The sequence below is a fragment of the Kogia breviceps genome, chromosome 19 (genome assembly GCF_026419965.1).
Source record: "Kogia breviceps isolate mKogBre1 chromosome 19, mKogBre1 haplotype 1, whole genome shotgun sequence".
In the NCBI taxonomy this organism is placed as follows: domain Eukaryota; kingdom Metazoa; phylum Chordata; class Mammalia; order Artiodactyla; family Physeteridae; genus Kogia; species Kogia breviceps.
In genome coordinates this window covers 11,489,924-11,511,068 of record NC_081328.1, presented here as the reverse complement: position 1 = coordinate 11,511,068, position 21,145 = coordinate 11,489,924, and the positions used below count along the sequence as shown (strand labels likewise).

Sequence of the window (21,145 nt, the reverse complement as noted above, 5' to 3'; positions counted from 1 at the left end):
CTCAGTTTCCTCATCTGTAAAGTGGGTAGTAATACAAATTCCCTGGTGGTTGTTTTTTTCTTAAACAAGGCTTAATTAAATATTGAAAGAATGAATGAATCTATAATCAAGCCTGGCTCTGACTCGGTATTAAATAAATATCAAAATAAATAAGGTTTCAAGTAAAAAGGAGGTTTAGAGTATGACTTGCTGAAGGTCACCCAGGGCAGAAGGGGACCTACAACGGGTCTGTAACACCTGCCCAGTGCTTATTGCGACCCCACCTCCTATGGAGTATTTAGCCCTGAGGAGCTGCCTCTTACCTCCAGCCCCACAGGAGTTATGCTTTGTACCCGCAGGACCAGGGTGGGTTTGCAGAGATCTGGAAACCTGTTTCAGGGGGAGATACAGGGCCTAGGAGAGGGAGATGGCTGGGAGGGCCTGACATCTGATCCTCCATGATCTCCGATGCCCTGGTCATTGGCCATTTCAAACCTGGGCTCCCTGGGGCCCTGAGAGGGGCTGGTGGGTCACACCGAGAGGTAATCCTAGTGCTGAGTGGAACCCTTGAATATGAAGCGTCAAGACTAAGTCAGCAGCCTCCAGGTGGAGTGTCCCGAGCTGTAGATTCTCTCAGCCAGAGGAAAATCAGAAAGCCAGGTGGCCCCCCCGGCCAGTGGTGTGCTGGTAAATGTTTAACAACTGGCTCTTCCACCATACACATACACACAACACACACACGCGCACACACACGTATGTGTTTACCATACATTTTACTGATATAAAGGATCTGAAGCACACAATTTATAAATAATGATAAAATATACGATATTCTTTTTTAACATCTTTATTGGAGTATAATTGCTTTACAATGGTGTGTTAGTTTCTGCTTTATAACAAATGTCCATCGACAGATGAATGGATAAAGAAGATGTGGCACATATATACAATGGAATATTACTCAGCCGTAAAAAGAAACAAAGTTGAGTTATTTGTAGTGAGGTGGATGGACCTAGAGTCTGTCATACAGAGTGAAGTAAGTCAGAAAGAGAAAAGCACATACCGTATGCTAACGCATATATGTGGAATCTAAAAAAAAAAAAAAATGGTTCTGAAGAACCTAGGGGCAGGGCAGGAATAATGACGCAGACGTAGAGAATGGGCTTGAGGACACGGGGAGTGAGAAGGGTAAGCTGGGACGAAATATACAATATTCTTTACCATAAATCGACAGAGCCAACTGATTCTCACAAAGCACCTTTACTGATATCTGCCCAGCCTTTGTATCCGTAGACGCCGTAAGGTTCCAAATGACGAACAAGTGTAGTTCCGACGTGAGTGATGGTTGATGTTGTTTTGTCAGTGATGTGGGCACCTTCTTTGCTGAATCAGATAATAGTCTTCAAATACTGGAAGAGTATTTTCTCAGTTTTCTGTGCCATTCACAATGTAATGGATATAGACAAACACATTTTCAAGTCTAATCTATATTATTATTAACGTTTTCTCCATGAGTTTCTTAAGTCTAGACAAGAAAACAATTATTCAAGCTCTGATTTATGGCGTTTGCTGATTTCTCTGGTGTGAATACTCCTGGCTGAGCTCAAGCGCCCAATGTGACATGGAGTTGGGAAGAACTACCGGACCGATATACTAGACGTAAATAACCTTAGGAGAATAAATAATAGTAAAATGTAGTGAAATAACTAGGAAATGATAACTTCTGAGTATTTATTGCCTTTGGGGAATATAATTTGTTTAACTGGACGCTTATATAATTAAAAAAAAAATAACTGTGTGTAACAACCAGCTCACAACATGTCTGAAAATTTGAGAGTTGGCTCTCGTGAATCGGTGCAGGTCAGCTAAAGTGCCTAGTGGACAGGAGGCCCCCCCTTCTCCTGGCCTCCGTATCCAGCCCCCACCCTGGCGCCCCAGCAACCTCTGCAGCCCTGCCTCCTCTCAAGGGCTTCCTTCTTTTTCCTAGACGTCAAAAGCAGAAACTCCCCGAGGTCAAACCTGAAATTCCGCTTTGATAAGCTCAGCCACGCCAGCTCCAGTGCGGTGAGGATCTAGGGGTGCAAGGGTAGCGGGGGGAGCCCCCCACCTCCCACGTTCCAGCCTCGGCCATCCTTCCTGGGGGTGGAGGAAGAGGGCGCCTCACACCTCACATGGGGGGAGGGTTGGAGGAGCCCTGGTCAGATCTGGGGGTGCCGTTGGTTCCCGCACGGTGCAGGCATCAGCCTGGGACTCGCCAGCCACCTTGCCCGTGCTTCCTGTGTTACCGCCACACCCTTGGACATAACGCAGGTTCCAGTTGGGAACTGTTGCTCCTGGGGTCTCATGTCCCTTCCTGGGCTCTCCAGAGAGCTGAGCACTGAATATACAGAAGCTGTAGTTGGTGGGGATTATGTTGTCTAGTTATTTAAAACTCTCATACAGATTTTTCTTGAAACAGGGTCACTAATGTGAAAGAGGAGTCCTTCGCTTGTCAAAGGTGGGTCAGGTGTTAGTCCTGCTGTGGCCACAAGGGAGGGTGTGTCACTAAGATCGGGGCACTTGTGGCCTGATAACGTGAGAATGGCCAGAGAGATCCTGACCACCGGGTGGGCTAGTGACCTCTTCCCTGGAGCCTCTACGATGGGGCCCAGCTCTAGATGGGGAGGAGGGCAGATGGTCTCGGGTGCCGATGGGAAGGTTTGCCTGATAGGATTGGGCCAGACTCGCTGAGTGGGTCTCCCTTCCCCACAGGAGCTTGTTCCAGCAGGCAGAGGGCAGTAGCCCAGAGCCCTTCTTCCTCGCTTGGCCCCCTTGCCTCCCTGTTTCGGCAGCCTTTCCCTCCTTGTGTCTTTGGCCAGGGCTCTGGGCTGAGATGTGCCCTCCTTGTGCGTCCAGAGATGCTCTGGTCCCCTAAATATTGTGCCGGATGAGCCCAGTGGGGACCCTGCTCCCAGCCCCCAGCCAGGGGTGCCTGAGGTTTGCAGCAGAGCAGGGCATGGGTCCAGCACCCCACCACCAAGGCCTGGCCTCCTGCTAGGGCAGTTACTAGAGACCCTTCTGACTTCCCAGCCCTCTCCCTGCCACGGGGCTCCCAGGGGTGTGAGTCACGTTTGGAACCAAGGGGAGGGGCACAGCTGAGCCCACGTTATGTAACCCTGATCTATGTAACTGGGAACACTGACACTCACTCCAACTCCCATCATGTACCTCAGTTGTCTGGTTCACCAAAGTAATGTTTATGTCCAACTTCTCGGGCTGTAGAAGGCCTGCACCGTTGGATTTGGCAGCCTCCCGTCCTAAGCCTATGTAGCCATGGGCACATAGGTCTCCTCTCTTCCTTTACCTACTATTTGGTCATCATCTCCCTTCTCGTTTTTTCCAGGGAAGCCCGATTCTGTCTTGGAGAAGGCTCCTATTCCAGCAGTTTGGGGGTGCCGTCCTCTACTCTGACCATCACAGGCCTCCTTCTCCACTGGCCACCTGCCCACCAGACCAGCTGTCTGTCCCAGTGTCCTGACCTGGCCACAGCCTTGCCTATCCCTGCCAGCACCTCTCCCTCTCCGGACAAGGCCTCATTCCTCCAGGCTCCCCCTGCTCCTGACCGCCTGATGTGACGTGCGTCTGGGTCATTTGTCATCTTGTTTTGTCTGCAGGGGAGCGAGTTGGGCCAGGGGGGATCTGGGTACCAGTCAGAGTCCAGAGAAGTAGGGAGAGTGGTGAGGTGGGCAGCAGAGACTGACAGCAGGAGGCTGCACCCAGGCCGGGGCAGTGCCATGTCCTGGACAGGGCAGGAAGGAGGCTGGAGCCACAGCAGATGCGCTCAGTGGTGGCGGAGGGACCCTTTTTCCAGGAACCCAGATTTGTAGCCGTCCTCGAAGGTATCCTGGTGGAAGTTGGCTCCCCCATGTCTGGAGCTCCCAAACGTCTCTTTGCTTCTGTGCTGGGAGTCTCTCATCCATCTGCTGACATCAGGCCCAGGTTGCCTCTGTCCCTGCTGCCTGTGTGTCTTGAGGCACGAGGCCGGCTGAAGCTGAGACCCGGCTGCGGGTGTGCGGGAGCGGGCGCCGGGTTCTTCCTGGAGGTCCTCATTTCCCACAGGCTCCTGATGTGGTGGCTGTGGGAGAAGCCATCAGTCTCTCCCCTCTGAGAAGACGCTTTTCCCTTGAAGGGGCGGGCAAGGGGGGTGGGAAGGCGTTCAGGGAGAGCCAGCAGCAGGTCCCAGGCACTTGGCCGAGGAGAACCTCAGGGCCCAGGGCTAGGCCGGGATCCAGGCCTCCGCTGGTGGTGGAGGTTCATGGGAGGCGTAGAGAGTTACTTCAGCCCATCCACTTAGGCGGGAGCCCTAGAGAGGGGTCGGTGGGCCCCCTAAGAAACAGACCTGAGAAGTGGCCTCTACCCTCTGTTTGCTAATGGGGGTGCTCTGGGCAGGATCTGAAATGTGAGGGACAACTGGTCAGGTTGGTTGGGCCATGTGTGGGTGTAGATCTTAGGCGTGGGAAGGGGTGGTGTCCTTCTACAGTTTATGTGCCTGGCCTCTGCGGGGGCCCAGTGCTCTGGGGAGCTCGCTCCAGCTACCAAGCCCTTTGGTCCTAGCAGGGCTTGAGCCCTCCACCCCGACCCCGAAGTCCTCCTCTTCCCCTCTCCAGCCACAAGGAGTCCGTAGGCATTTGTCACGTCAGTGGCGTTCCTGCAACCTGGGTCCCAGCTGGGTGCAGTTCAGACACTGCCTGTCACCTGCACCCTCAGCCAGAGCCACCTTTGCTGGGCTGAGCCGGCTTGCTGTCTGAGAAGCGGCCCCTCCTCCCTTCTCACGCATCTGAGTCTACAGTGCGGCACGTCATTTCTGCCGACTGGCCGTGGTGGGGTTTAAGGCGAGGTATCCTCCAAGTTAAACAGAGTCTGAAGAGCAGACCCTTGAGGTGCTACAGCTCCAAGTGTGTATGGGGCCTTAGTGACTCGGGGCTGCCAGGGTGACACAGGCTGGGCACCTGCTCTATTGAGCAGAGGACAAGGATTTCCAACCAAATGCTTTATTTGCATTGGGATCTGGGCCTATTCCCAAGGCAAGACATATAAATGTTACACTTGTTTTTGACTGATGTGACAATTTCCCTGTTGCTTTTGCTTTTAGAGCAAAACCTTAATCCTTCATCCCCTACTCACGTGGACTTTGTGGGATCCTATTTACAGGCTGGGTAGACTTCTTCCCTCATGCTAGAAATGTGTTTACTTAAAGTACTAGTCCGGTAAGATTTATTCTATTTAGAAGGTCAACAAATGTCTGTTTAGCTTTTATTAAAAATCCCTGTAGCGGCACCCACTGCTAGGTCTGTGGATTCTGGCAGCATTCTGTTGGCTGGGTTTCTGAAGGAACTTGAAAGGTCAAACTGCATTTCTTTAAAAACTGTTCCAGGTTCTGGCTCGCTTCTCTGGGTAGCTGGTATTTACAGCTGCCTGGTGGTTGTGCTGTGCTGTGTTTGTCATGGTCTGGGGCTCCTCTGGGGTTTTTAGGTTGTCTCCATTCTGTCCTACTCGAGAACCTTATAGCCACCTTCCCCCACTGCTCTGGCTGCTCTCCCTGCAGGCCCCACCTCCTGGGAGGGCTTTGCCCCCTGCCTCTGAACCAGTGGCCAGGATGGCTGGGTGTGTCCAGAGAAACTGAGAGGCGCAGGTGGGCCCCCTGAGAAACAGACCTGAGAAGTGGCCTCTACCCTCTGTTTGCTAATGGGGATGCTCTGGGCAGGATCTGAAATGTCCCTCCCTCTGGGTCTTGCCTCACCACATCTAGAAAGTTCATTCTGGCTTCCAGACCAGCCCCCGTGAAGTCCCAGGGCTGAGAGGGAGGGGGAGAACAAGGACAGGCCAGTCTCCCTTTGCTCCTCTGGACCATGGGACAGGCAGCTTGGGTTCCTGGAGGCTGCTTTTCCATCCCCCTCTTGCATCTGCTTTGCTCCAAAATGTCTTTCCTTTTGTTGCCCCATCCAGACTCGGGGCTCAAAGGTTGCTCAGGCCTCATCAGACCTTGTGACTAGACTCATCCTGATGGTGCTCTTGCTGGTATTTGAGGTGTCCCGTAGGAGAAGTGTTTCCTGGACGTATCTCTGGCTCTGGGACCTGCCTGACTCACGGAAGAAACTATACTTTTCAGGCTCTGTCGGGCATCCATGTGCCTCTGCTGAGTTGATGCTTAAAAACAGATGCAGAAAGAGCTAGAGAGAGAAGGTCATAGCTAGAGTTTCTGTCTATGCTAATGAATGGAAATGCTGTTTTGGGAAAAATATTCTGTGGTTCAGCCTTGTCAGCTTCATCTCCGTGTCCAAGCCTTCCGGGCCCCTCCTTAGCATCTACTCCAACTGCGTCACCTTCCAGATGAGAAACTTCAGCTCCAGCGAAGGGAAAATAACTTGCCTGAGGACACACAGCCAGCTGGTGACAAAGCTGGGCTCAGAACCCACAACCAGGGCCCTTTCTTTGGCACCACCTGTGGGGTTGGTGGAACAAGTGACTGTATTTACTGCATTTGGAGAAGCCAGTGAGCGGGTGCCTCGGCACTGGCTGGGAGGTGTCAGCAGCCAAGGGTGCTGGTGGGCCTCAGTCTCTGTTCTTTTCATCAGGAGGGATGTTCCCTGGGATTTTTTAGTGAGAACCGTGCGGTTTTGGTTGCGGCTTGGGCAAAGAAAACAAAGAGGGAAAGAGGTTCCCAGGGTCTGTTCCTCGGTGACATCAGTTCTTCAACCCTTGTCTGTAATGGGGCTGGAGACCAGGGGAGAGATGCAGTTAACCAAACCTCGCTTTCCCCTTTTTAAGTTAAGGAGAAAAGTGGTAAAAGAAAACTCTTTGACTCTCCCTGATCCTTTAACAGAGGTGGTCCATAAAAACCTAGGCTCAAGGGCCGAGAGCCGGTTTCATGTTCCTACCCTAACTGTTTAAGGTGCCAACTCAAACACTACCTTCATTCAATTCGGAGTCAACAGAGACAGGTCTGTTGCGGGGGAGTGACCAGGGTTCAAGTAGATCTTATGGCTACCCGTGGCTGGCAGGGACCCCACAGGTCCTCCCCCAGACACCAGGTACCCCTCTCTCAGAGGCAGGGTGAGTCAGCAGTTTGCCAGGGCTTTCCCTGCAGCCTGGGGGCCCAGCCGGGACATTTTGCTAGCCTCTGATGGCTGTTTTGCCACCAGTTCCTTACCCACTGCCATCCCACAGCTCCCTCCTTTCAGCTTTGGGAGAAAACCCCCACTAAGGCCAAGGACAGAAGAGCCCTGCCTGGTGAGAGACTCTTGGGGGCAGGGGCACTGTCCTGTGCCTTATCAGCCCCAGGGGGAGGGTGTTTGGCTGGAAGACTGGAATTTAAATGCCGTCGTTTCTGATTTTGTGACATTTCTGCTTGGAAGTGTCAATGCCCCCTTCCCGCTCCTTAGCATGTGTGCCAGCTCTCCCCTGCCCCGGGCATTGCCTTTCCACACTCCAGCCTGGGCAGTGCTGCTGTTTTAAGTGTGAAGAGAGTCCTCTCTGTGCTAGAACCTGCAAAGTGTAGCTTGGAAATGATGATCTGTGTGATGATGACTTTTCTGTCTTTCCTCTTCGAGAGGAGGTGATTCATAGACCCCCGACTGCGTATGTAATGTAAATAGTGTACATTTAATTTATTGCTATGGTAGCACATTGTATTTGTTAATGTATAAAACAAATTCTAAAAGGTTGACAAATGTATATTTTGTTGCTTAAATGTGTCTTTGCAGAAATTGACAATAAATAACGATATTTTGTGTCCATCAGAGTCCAGACTTCTTTGCTTGGGATCCCAGTCCTGAGCATCCAGGTCACCAGAGGTTGAATCCATATTCCCAGGGGCTGCGTCTGACCTGCAGATGTGTTTACCAAGAATCCTCCCCGCTCTGACCTCGCAGCCCCCGCAGTCTTCATCCTCGATATCCAATCAAGTTGCTCTTCCCTCACCCTTGATAGCTAACCAAGTTCCTGTTAATAATTTTCCATCCAATTCCTCACCCTGCCATGGGCTAGAAATCCCCATTTGTCCCTGTTGTATTTGGAGTTGAGTTCAGTCTCTCTCCTCTAGCACAGTAACCTCAAATAAAGTCTTCCTTGCCTTTTGAACTCTGGGGCAATTTTTCTTGGACAGGTAGCTAAACTGCTCTTCTGCCCCAGCCCCTCTTTCTCGTCTGCACGTCCACACCAGTGTTGGATGGGGAAAGAGGGAGGCAGAAAACAGGAATAAGACATTTATTAGGCAAAAGGCCTGTGGAAAAAAATGGGGAGGGAGCTGAAGAAAGCTGAAGAGCTGTCAGACTGCGATGCAGGTCTGACCCCGAGTGAAGGAGAGATGGGAGGAAGCAAGGTGGGGTGGAGGCATCTTTTGATGTCAGTTCATTTCTAAGAAAATTCTAAGCAAGATGATTGCAGAGTCCCCTAGCCAAAGTCACTCCCCAGAGGAGTCCTGCGTATCCCAAGAATGAGTCTAAAATCACTGTCCCTGCCACACCCGGGCATTCGGTGGGAGCAAGCCCGTGGGAAGTCTGGCCTCGGTGCCAACCACGGAACACAGTGGTGGCTCCCCGAATGCAGCAGCTGGGACCGTCGGTCAGTGATGCCCCTGCAGCTGGAGATCGGAGAGGCACAGTCTCGTCGTCGCCATGTAAACTCGCCCCAGGTTTGGTTGGTTACAATTTCCCCTTATTTGTGGATAGGGCCACCTTAGCACAGGGGGTGGTTATAGCCTCCTTTCTCTTGGCTCTCTCTGCCTCTCTGTCTGATATATATATCCTCCGTTGCTTCCTTATGCTTGGCAGGCATTCAAATGCTGCTGTTTTGTCATAAAGCCCGTGATGAGAGAAATCTACACCCAGCCTTTGCTTAATGGTGTAAGAGTTTCAAGCTCTGCTACCTCCTTGGTGTCCACTCAACTCTCAGCTTGGTCCCTTATCCTCACCACCCACGCAGGTGTAAGCGGTGGCTCCAGGCCATTTGCGATTTCTCCTCATAAACAGCTGTCTCACTGTCTGAGGTAGAGCGTGGGAAATCTGGCGATTTTCCTCAGAGTGCGGTCTCTCCGTCTGAGGTGAAGAAGCAGCTCCTCACAGAGCTCTGTCTCTCTGTCACAAAAATTGAGCTGGCCATCATCCCGAATTCGCCTCATAGAACGCTGTTTCTGTTTGAAGAAGTCCGTCGTCTCTCTAGCACTTCACCTTCTAGAGAGCTGTGTGTGGCTGAATGGTGGTTCTGAACCCCCTGCCTTTCTCCTCAGAGAGCTCTGTGTCTCTGGGTGAGCTGGAAGCCTGGCCACTGAGCATTTCTTCTCCTGAAGGGCTGTCTTTTTGTTTGCTAAAGCATACCAACCATCTAGCATTTCTCCTCTGCCAGCAGTGTCTATTTTTCAAGGAAGAGTTTCGAGTCTTCGGCATTTCACCATACAGAGAGCTGTCTTCATGTCTGCATAAGACAGCTGGATATCTCTTTTCTCCTCAGAGTATTTTCTCTCTGTCTAACCAGGCCAGCCATTCAGGATTTCTCGTCATAAAGAGCTGTCTCATTTTCTGAGGTAGAGTGTGGGAAATCCTACTCAGAGTGTGGTCTCTCTGTCTGAGGAGAAGAACTGCCTGTCAGGCATTCTCCTCAAAAAGCTCTGTTTCTCTCTCGGAAAAAGTGAGCTGGCCATCCCGAATTTCACCTCACAGAGGCCTGTGTCTGTCTGAAGAAGCCTGGATCCGCCAGCAGTTCACCTTCTAGAGAGCTGTCTCTGACTGGATGGTAGTTCCGAGCCACCTGCCTTTCTCCTCAGAGAGCTCTGTGTCTCTGGATGAGCTGGAGGGCTGGCTATTGGCCTGTCCTCATGGAGGGCCGTCTTTCTGTTTGATAAGGCACACTGACCACGAAGCATTTCCGGCGTGTTAGCGCTATCTGTGGAAGGAGGAGGACTCAGCCTCCGGCATTTCACCTCAGAGAGAGCTGTCTCCCCGTCTGAATAAGAGAGCTGGACATTTGTCTTTTCTTCACAGAGCTCTTTCTTCTGTCTGAAGAAGATGGCCGGCCGTTTGGGATTTCTCCTCGTAAAGAGGTGTCTCCTTTCTAAAGTGGAGTGTTGGCAATCTGGCGTTTCTCCTCAGAGTGTGGTCTCTCTTTCTGAGGTGGAGAACCGGCCATCGGGGACTTCTTGTCACAGAGCTTTGTCTCTCTGTCTGAAAAAGGCAGACGGCCATCAGGAATTTCGCCTCCCAGTGTGCCGTGTTTGTTTGAAGAAGAAGCCTGGCTCTCCGGCACTTCACCTCCTAGAGACCGTCTCTGACTGAATGGTAGGTCAGAGTTTCCTGTTTTTCTCCTCAGAGAGCTCTCTTTCTCTGTATGAGCCGAGCGCCAGCCTTCGGGCATTTCTCCTCAGTGTGTTGTTGCGGTCTGAGTTGGAGACCCCGCTATCAGGCACTTCTCATCTCGGAGCTCTTTCTCTGTCAGGAGGAGTGAACTGCTTATCCGGAATTTCTCCTCATAGTGCGCTGTGTTTATTTCTAGGTGCTGGGCTGTGCATCGGGCATTTCTCTTCCTGGAGGGCTGTCTTTCTGGTTCTCCTGCGTGTGCTTGGCAAGCTCTCAAGCCTCACTTGGCAAACCCTTGGAGCGTAGGCGCATGCGTCGGCTCCTCCTTTCGCTCCCGCACGACCTCGCGCAGGCGCCCAACACGCAGGGCGGTCGGGCTGTGCTCATGGCGTCTGAGGAGCAGTTCAAGGCGTTCCCGCTGCCCAAGATGAACTCCAAGACCAAGTTCAAGCTGACGGCCCACGAGGGCTGCCGCGTGCGCAAGGTGGCCCTGGCCACGTTTGCCAGCGTGGCCTGCGACGACTACGCCGAGGCCTGCCTGGCCTGCCTCACCAACCTGGGCGACGTTGTAGTTTTCCCGGCGCCAGACGCTTGCGGCGCGCACAACGTCTCCAGTGCCCGAGGCCTGCGGTGCGCGACGGCCAGCAGCACCCGGTGGCCAGTGGCTTCTCCCAGCGACAGCCTCTTCTTGCACCTGCTGGTTCGTCCCCTCCAGAGTTTGCCGTGAAGTCTGAAACTGGCTCCCTCTACGTGGAAGGCGAGGAGAGACCGAAGAAAGAGGCAGACCACTCCAGATTGGTAGGTGCAGGTTTAATAAGCAAGGGAACTTACTCCCGAGGTTTATCTTGGGTGGCTGCGAGAGAAGTGGGTCTCTGCACCTGCCTGGCGGAACCTTAAAAGTGTATACAGAGGTCCTAACTCTGTTCAGTCATGTACAGCCAGACCTCTCAGCTGCACATTACTATCTCAGGGCCGTGTACCTGAGGCAGCTTCTAGCAGGGAAGGCAGCTGGAGCGGAGGGTGAGGAACCTCGGGTTTCCTGGGTCCAGCTCTTGGGTCTGCCAGTGGTTAGGTCCCCTCGGTGGCCTCCTCCATCTCCCCACTCCTGCCTCCCCCAGTGCCAGGTGGTTTATAGCCTTGTGCCTCCAGTGAAACACTTCTCTGAGAACAGAGGGTGGGTTTCCAGCAAGTTCTGCTGGTGTGGGACCATGGTGACTCCTTTTCTTTTTCCATCGAGTGACCCAAGGCCAACAGGCTTTGGGTCTCAGGCCTAGGGGGAGCCCCTTCCTCAGGCACTAGATCTCAGCCACAGGGGTGGTGGCTCCTCCTTACTTCCGCTATTCCTATATTCTTTAGCGTTCTCTTCACTTCCCAGCAGTCAATCCCTCATAACTCCAACCCCCGGTTATAGTTAATGATTCTTTTTGTGAAACTTCCCTTATTCAGGCTACTGTGTGGTTTCTCTCTCCTGATTGGACCCAGATGGATAGACCAGGTTTCTTATTTTCTCTGCTAAAAACCTTTCCATAGCACACAAGCCCACATCACTCTCATTTAAGAGTCAGTCCAGGGCCAGTATTTAGTTCTGTTCAGAGTCCCATGAGGGAGAATCTGATTGGCCCAAGAGGGTCAGGTGATAACCTCCTAGTCCAATCAACTAAAGTCAGGGGATTGGGGCATGTGGCCACCACAAAGAGCACTTAAAGAGTCGTTGGGACCTGGGCAGGTTCCCAGCAGGTGTCTACTACAGAAGCCTGTTTATTAAAGATAAATGAGTGTATGGAAATCTGGGACACGCTGATAACCTAAAGATACCTGACCATTTAATGAATGTGGAAAAATTAATAATGATGCTGGAGAAATATTGATACTGTATATTTTCTTACTGACCTTTTTCCTACTGACTTTAAAAAACAGCTTTATTAAGGTATAATTGACAAATAAAAATTGTAGTATATATTTAAGGTATACAACTCAATGTTTTAATATATGTGTATACTGTGAAATGATCACCACAATCAAGCTAATTAACATTTTTGTGACCTCACATAGTTACCATTTCCTCCTCCGCCCCCTCCTCTTCCACCACCTCCTCCTGCTCTTCCTTCTTCTTTCTCTCCTTCTTCTTGGTGAGAATACTTAAGATCAACTCTTAGCAAATTTCAAATACACAATACAGCACTGTTAACTATATTACTATACTGTACCTTGGATCTCCAGAAGTTATTCAAACTTCGTACCATTCGACAAATATCACCTCATTCACTAACCCTCTCCCTACCATCTGGCAACCACCATTATGTCTCTGCTTCTATGAGTTTGAATGTTTTATTTTATTGAGGTATAGTTGATTTACAATATTTTATTAGTTTCAGGTATACAACATAGTGATTCGATATTTTTGTAGATTATACTCCATATAAAGTTATTATAAAATATTGGTTATATTCCCTGTGCTGTGCAATATATCCTTGTAGCTTATTTATTTTATACATAGTAGTTTATGCCATTTAATCCCCTACCCCTTCCCTCTCCCCACTGGTAACTACTAGTTTGTTCTCTATATCTGTGAGTCTGTTTCTTTTTGTTTCATTCATTCATTTGTTTTATTTTTTTTAGATTCTACATATAAGTGAAAATATACAGTATTTGTCTTTCTTTGGCTTATTCCACTAAGTGTAATACCTTGCAGGTCCATCTATGTTGTTGCAAATGACAAATTTTCATTCTTTCTTATGGCTGAGTAATATTCCATTGTATATATGTGAATATATATATATATATATATATATATATCTCACATCTTCTTTATCTATTGATCTGTTGATAAACACTTAAGTTGCTTCCATATCTTGGCTATTGTACATAATGCTGCTATGAACATTGGGGTACATGTATCTTTTTGAATTAGTGTTTTTGTTTTCCTTGGATATACATCCAGCTGTGGAATTGTTGGATCATATGTTAGTTATATTTTTAGTTTTTCAGGGAAACTCCATAGTCTTTTCCATAATGGCTGCACCAATTTATATTCCGACCAACAGTGTGCTAGGGTTTGCTTTGCTCCACATCCTCACCAGCATTTGTTATTTGTAATCTTTTTGATGATAGCCATTCTGAGAGGTGTGAGGTGATATCTCATTGTGGTTTTTATTTACATTTCTCTGATAATTAGTGATGTTGAGCATTTTTTCATGTGCCCGTTGGCTATCTTCTTTGGAAAAATGTCTATTCAGGTCTTCTGCCCTTTTTTTTTTTTTTTTTTTTTTTTGTGGTACGCGGGCCTCTCACTGTTGTGGTCTCTCCCGTTGCGGAGCACAGGCTCCAGACGCGCAGGCTCAGTGGCCATGGCTCACGGGCCCAGCCGCTCCGCGGCATGTGGGATCCTCCCGGACCGGGGCACGAACCCGTATCCCCTGCATCAGCAGGCGGACTCTCAACCACTGCGCCACCAGGGAAGCCCCTGCCCATTTTTTAAATGGTTTTTTAAAATATTGAGTTGTATGAACTGTGTATATATTTTGGATATTAACCTCTTATCAGTCATATGACTTGCAAATATTTTCTCCCATTCAGTAGGTTGTCTTTTCATTTTGTCACTGGTTTCCTTTGCTGTGCAAAAGCTTTTAAGTTTAATTAGGTCCCATTTGTTTATTTTTGCTTTTGTTTCCTTTGCCTTAGGAGACAGATCCAAAAAAAAATATTGCTATGATTTATGTCAGAGTGTTCTGCCTGTGTTTTCTTCTAGGAGTTTAATGGTTTCCGGTCTTACATTTATGTCTTTAATCCATTTTGAGTCTATTTTTGTATTAGTTGTGAGGAAATGTTTTAATTTCATTCTTTTACATGAATCTGACTATTTTAGATTCCACATACAAGTGAGATCATGCAGTATTTGTTTTTCTGCGTCTGGCTTCTTTCCGTTAGTATAATGTCTTCCAGGTTCATCCATGTTGTTGCAAGTGGCAGGATTTCCTTCTTTTTTCAAAAGACTTGATAATATTGCATTATATATATACCACATTCTCTTTATCCATTCATCTGTTGGTGGACATTGAAGTTGTTTCTATATCTTGGTTATTGTGAATAATGCTGTAGTAAACATGGGAGCACAGATATCTCTTCAGTATTCTGATTTCAGTTCCTCTGGTGACATACCCAGAAATGAGATTGCTGGATCATATAGCAGTTCTAGTTTTAATTTTTAAGGAAACTTCATACCGTTTTCCATAATGGCTGTATCAGTTTATACTTCCAACAACTGTGGATAAAATTGGACCCTTATTTCACACCACATAAAAAATCAACTCAAAATGGATTAGACTTAAATGTAACACCTGAAACCTTAAAAACTAATCTAAGAAAACACAGGGAAAAGGCAGCAATTATTTTGGATATGACAGTAAAAGCATAGGCAACAGAAGCAAACAAGTGGGATTACATCAAACTAAAAAGCTGCACAGCAAAGGAAACAATCAACACAGCAAACAGGGAACCTATCGAATGGGTTTTGTAAGCCACATACCTGATATGATGTAATGTCCAAAATGTATAAGGAATTTATACAACTTAATAGCAAAAAGCAAAATAGCCCAATTACAAAATGGGCAAAAAGACCTGAATAAACATTTCTCAGATGAATAGTTACAAATGGTGGATAGGTACAAGAAAAAGTGCTCAATATGACTAATCATCAGGGAAATGCAAATCAAAACCACAGTGACCTAGTACCTCTCACCTGTTAGGATGGCTCTTCTCAAAAAGCAAAAGATTACAAGTGTTGGCAGGAATGTGGAGAAAGGGGAACCCTCCCACTGACTTCGAATAATACTACTCTACTCCATTATTTAAATGGTTGCATAGTATTCCATTTTATGTATGTTTCAGTAATTATTTAACCAGTCTTTTGGAACTGCAAGCAGTGCTACGAAGAATATTCTTCTACATAAGTCTTTGTGTTTACAGGCAAGTATATCTACAGGATAAATGCCTGAAGTATTATTGTAACAAGGGGAATGTGCATTTTGCATTTTGATCGGTTCTGCCAAGCTGCCCTTCACACAGCCTACATTAATTTACCACTCTACAAGAATGTGTGAAACTACCTTATTTCCCTCACTATCAATAAACTTTTATACTTTTGCCTTTCTGATAGGTGAACTATAATATTACATTATAGTTTTAATTTACATTTTTCAAAACTCATGAGTGTGATTGAGCATCTTCCCTATGTTTAAAAGGTATCTGCATTTCTTTTTCTGTGAATTGTTAATGCCCTTTGTCATTTTCTCTTGGGTTGTTGGTCTTTTTCGTACTGGTTTGATTTTTTAATATTAAGGAAATTAGTCCTTTGGCATTCATGTTGGCAGTGTTCCTTCAGTTGTTCTCATCTTTTGGCTCCTTTCATGCTGTGCAAAGTTAAAATTTTTAAAGTTTAGTCAAATTTATCAGCTCTATCAGCTAGGAATATATTCAGCTACAGGAAATAAAAATCCAACTAACAATGGCTTGAAAATATGGGAGAATATTTGTTAAGTGCGACATGCAGGGAAAAATTAGGGCATCAGTGGAAAACTGCATTGTCTAGAACACAATGGGTTATCTGATTCTGATTCTATCGGATTTATTTTACAACTTTGTCAGTTTTAGATAACTGATAGTGAAACAAAATAATTCTAGTCTATAGACATACAAATGAGTTATGCCCAGTAGAGCGACAACTCTCCTCTACTGTCCCCCTCAATGGAAAAACCAGTTTGTTTGTACATTTCAGTATTCCTCATCTAAATATGTATCTGTTCTTTGGACTGTAACACCTTGGCAGTGTTAAAATCTTTAACACAAGTTCATTTTTATAATCTATGAGAGCCATGATTTTACCTTACTTTGAAAATTATCTTTTACCAAATAGGAAGTCTGAAGGTAGGCAGTTTAGGGGCTCAGTGATGCCATCAGGGTACCAGGGTTTCGCCATTTTTTCTGCCTCACTGTCGTTTTTTAAAGAATTAGTTAATTAATTTTATTTTGGGCTGCGTTGGGTCTTCATTGCTGCAGCTGCGCGCAGGCTTTCTCTAGTTGCAGCGAGCAGGGGCTGCTCTTTGTTGCGGTGTGCGGGCTTCTCATTGCGGTGGCTTCTCTTGTGGAGCGTGGGCTCTAGGCGCGTGGGCTTCAATAGTTGTGGCTCGCAGGCTCAGTAGTTGTGGTGCACAGGCTTAGTTGCTCCGTGGCATGTGGGATCTTCCCTGACCAGGGATCGAACCCGTGTCCCCTGCATTGGCAGGCGGATTCTTAACCACTGTGCCACCAGGGAAGTCCCGGCAATCACTTTTAACTCCTTAAGCATTTAACCCCCCTGGTTGTTCCTGCCATATTGTTTGATGATATGCTTATATTGATATTTATTGATCAATTTTAGTATATTTAGTGTCTTTCTCTAAGGACAGATGGAATTAGTTCTCAACCCTCCTTCCCTCTTTCATCAGTATTTTCAGTTATGTGAGCAATCAAGGTGTACTTAGTCATTATAATGATATAAATTTTGCTCACTATAAAGTAGAATTTCGTTTTCTTTCTTATACAGCTTTATGTTTTTCCCCTGAGAGAATAGTTACCTCAGTTGTAACTTATCTACTTTCTCATATACAGTCTCATTTCTTTCTTGAAGTCCTATTGAGTTTACTTTTTTCCGGGCAAAAAGCTTTGTCTTTTTGCTCCAGTTTGTCCTGGTTGCTTTCTAGGTTTACCTGTACAACCATTATACTGGGATTTTGGTTTTGCTGCCCTCCTGGGTTAAACCGGTGCTTTTCTGGATCCCATGAACTCCTTGTTCTTGATTTAACCCTTGATTTTGCTGGGGCTGGTACCCCCAGGAGCTTCTTAAGAAAGAATGGAGACAACCTTTTTGAGTCCTTTCATATCTGAAAATGTCTCTATTCTGCCTGTACACTAGATTACCATTTTGCCTGGAAATTCTGGATTGTAAATATTTATTTCCACAGAAATTTGAAGGCATTACTCCACTGTCTTCTAGCAATCAGAATAACCATTCTGATTCTTGAGCTTTTACAGTTGATTATATTTCTTTTCTTGAAGAGTTTATGATCTTCTTATACAATTGATGTGAAATTTCTTTTTTTTTTTTTTTTTTTTTGGCTGCGCCATGTGTCACGTGGGAACTTAGTTCCCCGACTAGGGATCGAACCTGTACCCCCTGCATTGGGATCATGGAGTCTTATCCACGGCGCCAGCAGGGAAGTCCCCTACACTATCCTCTTATTGTTACTAATAGTTTCAATTGACTCTCTTTATGTTTCCAAGTATACATTTATCTCCATATAACAAAAATTTTGCCTCCCCTTTTCTGGTGAATGGGACCTTCTTTTCCTCCACAACATCTTTTAAGTCTTTGACGCTAGAATATAGGAAAGCCATAGACTTCTTTCCTTTTATTTCTTTCCCTCTTTCTTTCTGTATACCCTTACATAACACATTCTGCACACAAATATATCTTTCTTCCAAATACCTTACTGAATTCGTTAGTTTTTAGTGGATTTTTCAGGTATAAATCATTTTACCTGACATACTGATAGTTTCTTTCTTACTTTTTTCTTTCCAGTTAACTACCCTGCCCCCTCTAAAGTCTTATAGCTCGGTCAGGCTCTCCAAAACTTTAAATGAAATTGATGAGAGTAGGGGTATTAATATCCGTCTCGACTTTAACAGGAATTCTTCTGGTGTATCACACAGTTTGAGATTCATTGTGGTCTTCGGAGTCTTTATTAAATTAAGGTTTCTTTGAATACCTAGTTTACTGAGAATTTTTTTGTTTTTAAACTCAGTAATCGATGTTAAATTTATCAGTGCCTTTGTTCGTTTAACGATCTGACTGTTGTCATTGCGCGTTGTTTAAAAAAATGTAATCCTGGACTTAATCTGCTCGTATTTTATTTAGAAACTTTGCATCAAACGCCTTCACAAAGGAGGGAGCCCGGGCAGTGGGAGCGGGCGCCTGGTGCTCGTGGGAAAGAATTAACTTATTTTTAAGGAAGGATAAGAGGGTCCGGGACTGTTTGCTCCCCAGTGGACCGGGAGGGTCAACAGGGACATCCTTTCTTCTGAGCTTGGGGAACACTACGAAGGTTGGAAGCAGATTTAAAGTTTCTAATAATGACGCTGAGATCTCTGCCAGACCGCCACTGGATGGCGCGCGCAACCAGCGAACCAGCGGGCGTCGCTCCGCTGCGTTTGGGGAAGGATAATTAGAGAGCTTCTCCGAGCTTTTCATTAGCTAGTTCTGCAGGAGTCCCGCCTTTCCGGTCTCCTCATTGGCTGTCAGCCCAGGAGGGGTGTGCGTCTTTGGTCAGCCCCTCCTGGGGTCTTGAAAGGAGTGAAGGACCTACCGAGAGGTCCGGATTTACAAGGACCAATCAACCAGGGCCTCCTGTTGGTCAGTCAAACAGGAGGCCCCTCCCCCCCAAGACTTCCAATTGGCCGCTGCCCCGCGCCTGTCGCTTTGGCTTTGGAGTGGCTGAGGTTCTCCTTAGCACTTTAGCTGGGCTTCCTTGGCGGAGCCGATGAACTTCGGATGGATTTTATCCCTCTTTGGTGCTGTTTGCCTTAGACCCGCGGCACACAGGGCTGGACGAGCTTCGAGAGACAGCTGGAACTGGGGCGGAGTTAGGGGGCTCATCAGTGCCTCCCTCAGTAGAAAACGGCTGGAGCGGGGGGAGCGATGTCTTTCCTATGGGCTAGAGATCTGGAGTATGAAGTGGAGTCCTGAAAGGGGAAGGAGATCATTGTGGGCAGCTCCTAACCTTTCCTGCCAGAGCTGACTTCTTTCAGATAAAAGAAACACAGGAAAAGGGCAAGAAACGAAGTATTGCTTTGGAGCCCAAGGGTTAAAAACCGACCCAGAGAAAAGGAGAGGAATCTTCTTGCCATTTCTAACTAAACCATAGGGGTTGTGTCCAGAGGGACTGTGGGTCAGTACTGAAGTAGAGACTTCCACCTGGCAGTGCATCAGGTAAGGGGCAGCTTCGCCCATGACACCTGCAGTGGGGGTAGCACAAGATATCATCTATAAATGGCTTGCAAGCCATTCTCCTCCGAGAAGGTCAGAGCTCAGGAATTTGAGTGAATGTGTGTTAGAGAACATGAGTGACCTCCCTAGTCTATAACTGGATATATCTGGGTAAGGCTGGGACTGTGGTCCTGTGTCAGGCAAGTTGAAGGATTTGATCCTGCAAACTTCTTATATTAGTCTTAGTGTGCCCTTATTTATTGCCAAGGCTGGTGAACTCTAAGGGACATTGGTTTCCACATACATGTTTTTTCTTTACTATAAATCAATAACTCATTCTGAGCTGAATCTATGTTCTAATTACTCCTGTATATCACATAGGATAATGCCTTGCACACAATGGAGGAAATTCCTAGCCTTCACTTCAATGCCTCAAATTACCTCATGTCAACCTCTGGAAGGCTTTCCCAAAGACGAGTCTTCCCAGAGACCCATGCATGTCTTTGTTCCTCAGGCTGTAGTTGAAAGGGTCCATCATTGGGGTCACACAGCATATATCACTGTGGCTACTGAGTCCTTCATGGAGTAGGTGTGGAGGGGCTGCAGATATACCATACCAATTGTCCCATAGAAGAGGGAGACCACCGCCAAATGGGAGGCACAGGTGGAGAAGGCTTTGTACTTGCTAGAGGGTGAGGGTATTTGGAGGATAGTTCTGACAATCCAGACATAGGATATGATCATGATCCCTAAGGGGGTGAAGAAGATGAAGCAGCCTGTGGTAATCTGTGGTGTGTGAATCATCTGGGTGTTCGAACATGCGAGCCTCAGCAGGACATACATCTCACAGAAGATGTAGTGTATACTCCAGGACCCACAGAAGGTCACCTTGGTCATGAGGAGGGTGAGGAAGAGGCCATAGAGGACAGAGAGTGCCCAACACAAGGTGAGGAGCAAAATACAGAGCCAGGGCTCATGTCTGTGATGTAGTGAAGGGGGCAGCAGATGGCCACATAGCGGTCATATACCATCATGGCCAGGATGAAGTTGTCCAGGGTTACCAAGCAGACCAGGAAGTAGAGCTGTGTCAGACACTCTGCATATGAGATGGGTTTGTTCTGGGACCAAAGGTTCACCAATGTCTTAGGGATTGTATTGGTAACAAAGAAGAGGTCAGTGAAGGAGAGGTTGTCCAAGAATAAGTACATGGGAGTGTGCAGGTGGGAATCAAAGCTGATGGCCAAGATAATGAGCACATTTCCCACCACTGTGATCAGATACATGGACAGGAACATCCAAAACAGGATCTGCTGCTCTTCAGCACTCTCTCAGATCCCCAGGAATAGGAACTCTGAGACCCCACTCTGGTTGCCTCCATGCATTTCCCCAGCGGTCTGCAACATCAGCACCAACAAATATTTGCTGAGTGCCCTCGATTGAGTAAGGACATTCAGATAAGCAAAACCAACTATTTTCTTAGCATTAAAAATATCTCAGGCTGAATTTCATAATTTTTTTTACATGAGCAACAAAGTAATACCAGAGAAAAAAAGCATAACATGGAAAATCTTTATGCAACTTAATCATTCCAGCAACTTCTAATCTGGCATACTGAATATTATGGAAATAATGTCTGTCTTATTTTAAGTCCTGCCATCTTACAATATTCTTGAAGTGTGTAAAGTTTAGTATGCTATATTTTGATATTGTATAAATTTAAAAATATTTAAAACAGGTGCATGCATTATGGCAAATGGATATTGTACAGTTGCTCAAAGAGGGAAAAAGTAAAAATATTGGAAGGAAAAAGAAAAAAGTA

General features: G+C 47.0%; 3 protein-coding genes across 11 annotated transcripts in view; 2 read left to right on the top strand and 1 right to left on the bottom strand.

The window, feature by feature from the left end:
- RAP1GAP2 (RAP1 GTPase activating protein 2) overlaps positions 1–7,754 on the top strand; it is a 224,809-nt gene extending 217,055 nt beyond the window's left edge. For all 9 annotated transcript variants that reach the window (XR_010838343.1, XR_010838344.1, XM_067022130.1 and 6 more), the window contains 3 exons: positions 1,967–2,043; positions 2,438–2,476; positions 3,362–7,754. Coding sequence is in view for 7 of the 9 variants with exons in the window: in XM_067022130.1 (XP_066878231.1) it covers positions 1,967–2,043; positions 2,438–2,446 (86 nt within the window). In the remaining 2 variants the exon portion in view is untranslated. The remainder of the gene's footprint in view (positions 1–1,966; positions 2,044–2,437; positions 2,477–3,361) is intronic.
- Positions 7,755–11,041: 3,287 nt separating this feature from the next.
- The window catches only part of ASPA (aspartoacylase), a 100,573-nt gene continuing 90,469 nt past the window's right edge, over positions 11,042–21,145 (top strand). The window contains exon 1 of the mRNA XM_059046803.2: positions 11,042–11,105. The gene's annotated coding sequence lies outside the window, so the exon portion shown is untranslated. The remainder of the gene's footprint in view (positions 11,106–21,145) is intronic.
- LOC131745970 (olfactory receptor 1D5-like) lies at positions 19,769–20,708 on the bottom strand. Its single transcript, XM_059046804.1, is given in 3 exon segments — positions 19,769–19,875; positions 19,878–20,294; positions 20,297–20,708. Coding segments are annotated over 3 exon segments (936 nt in total).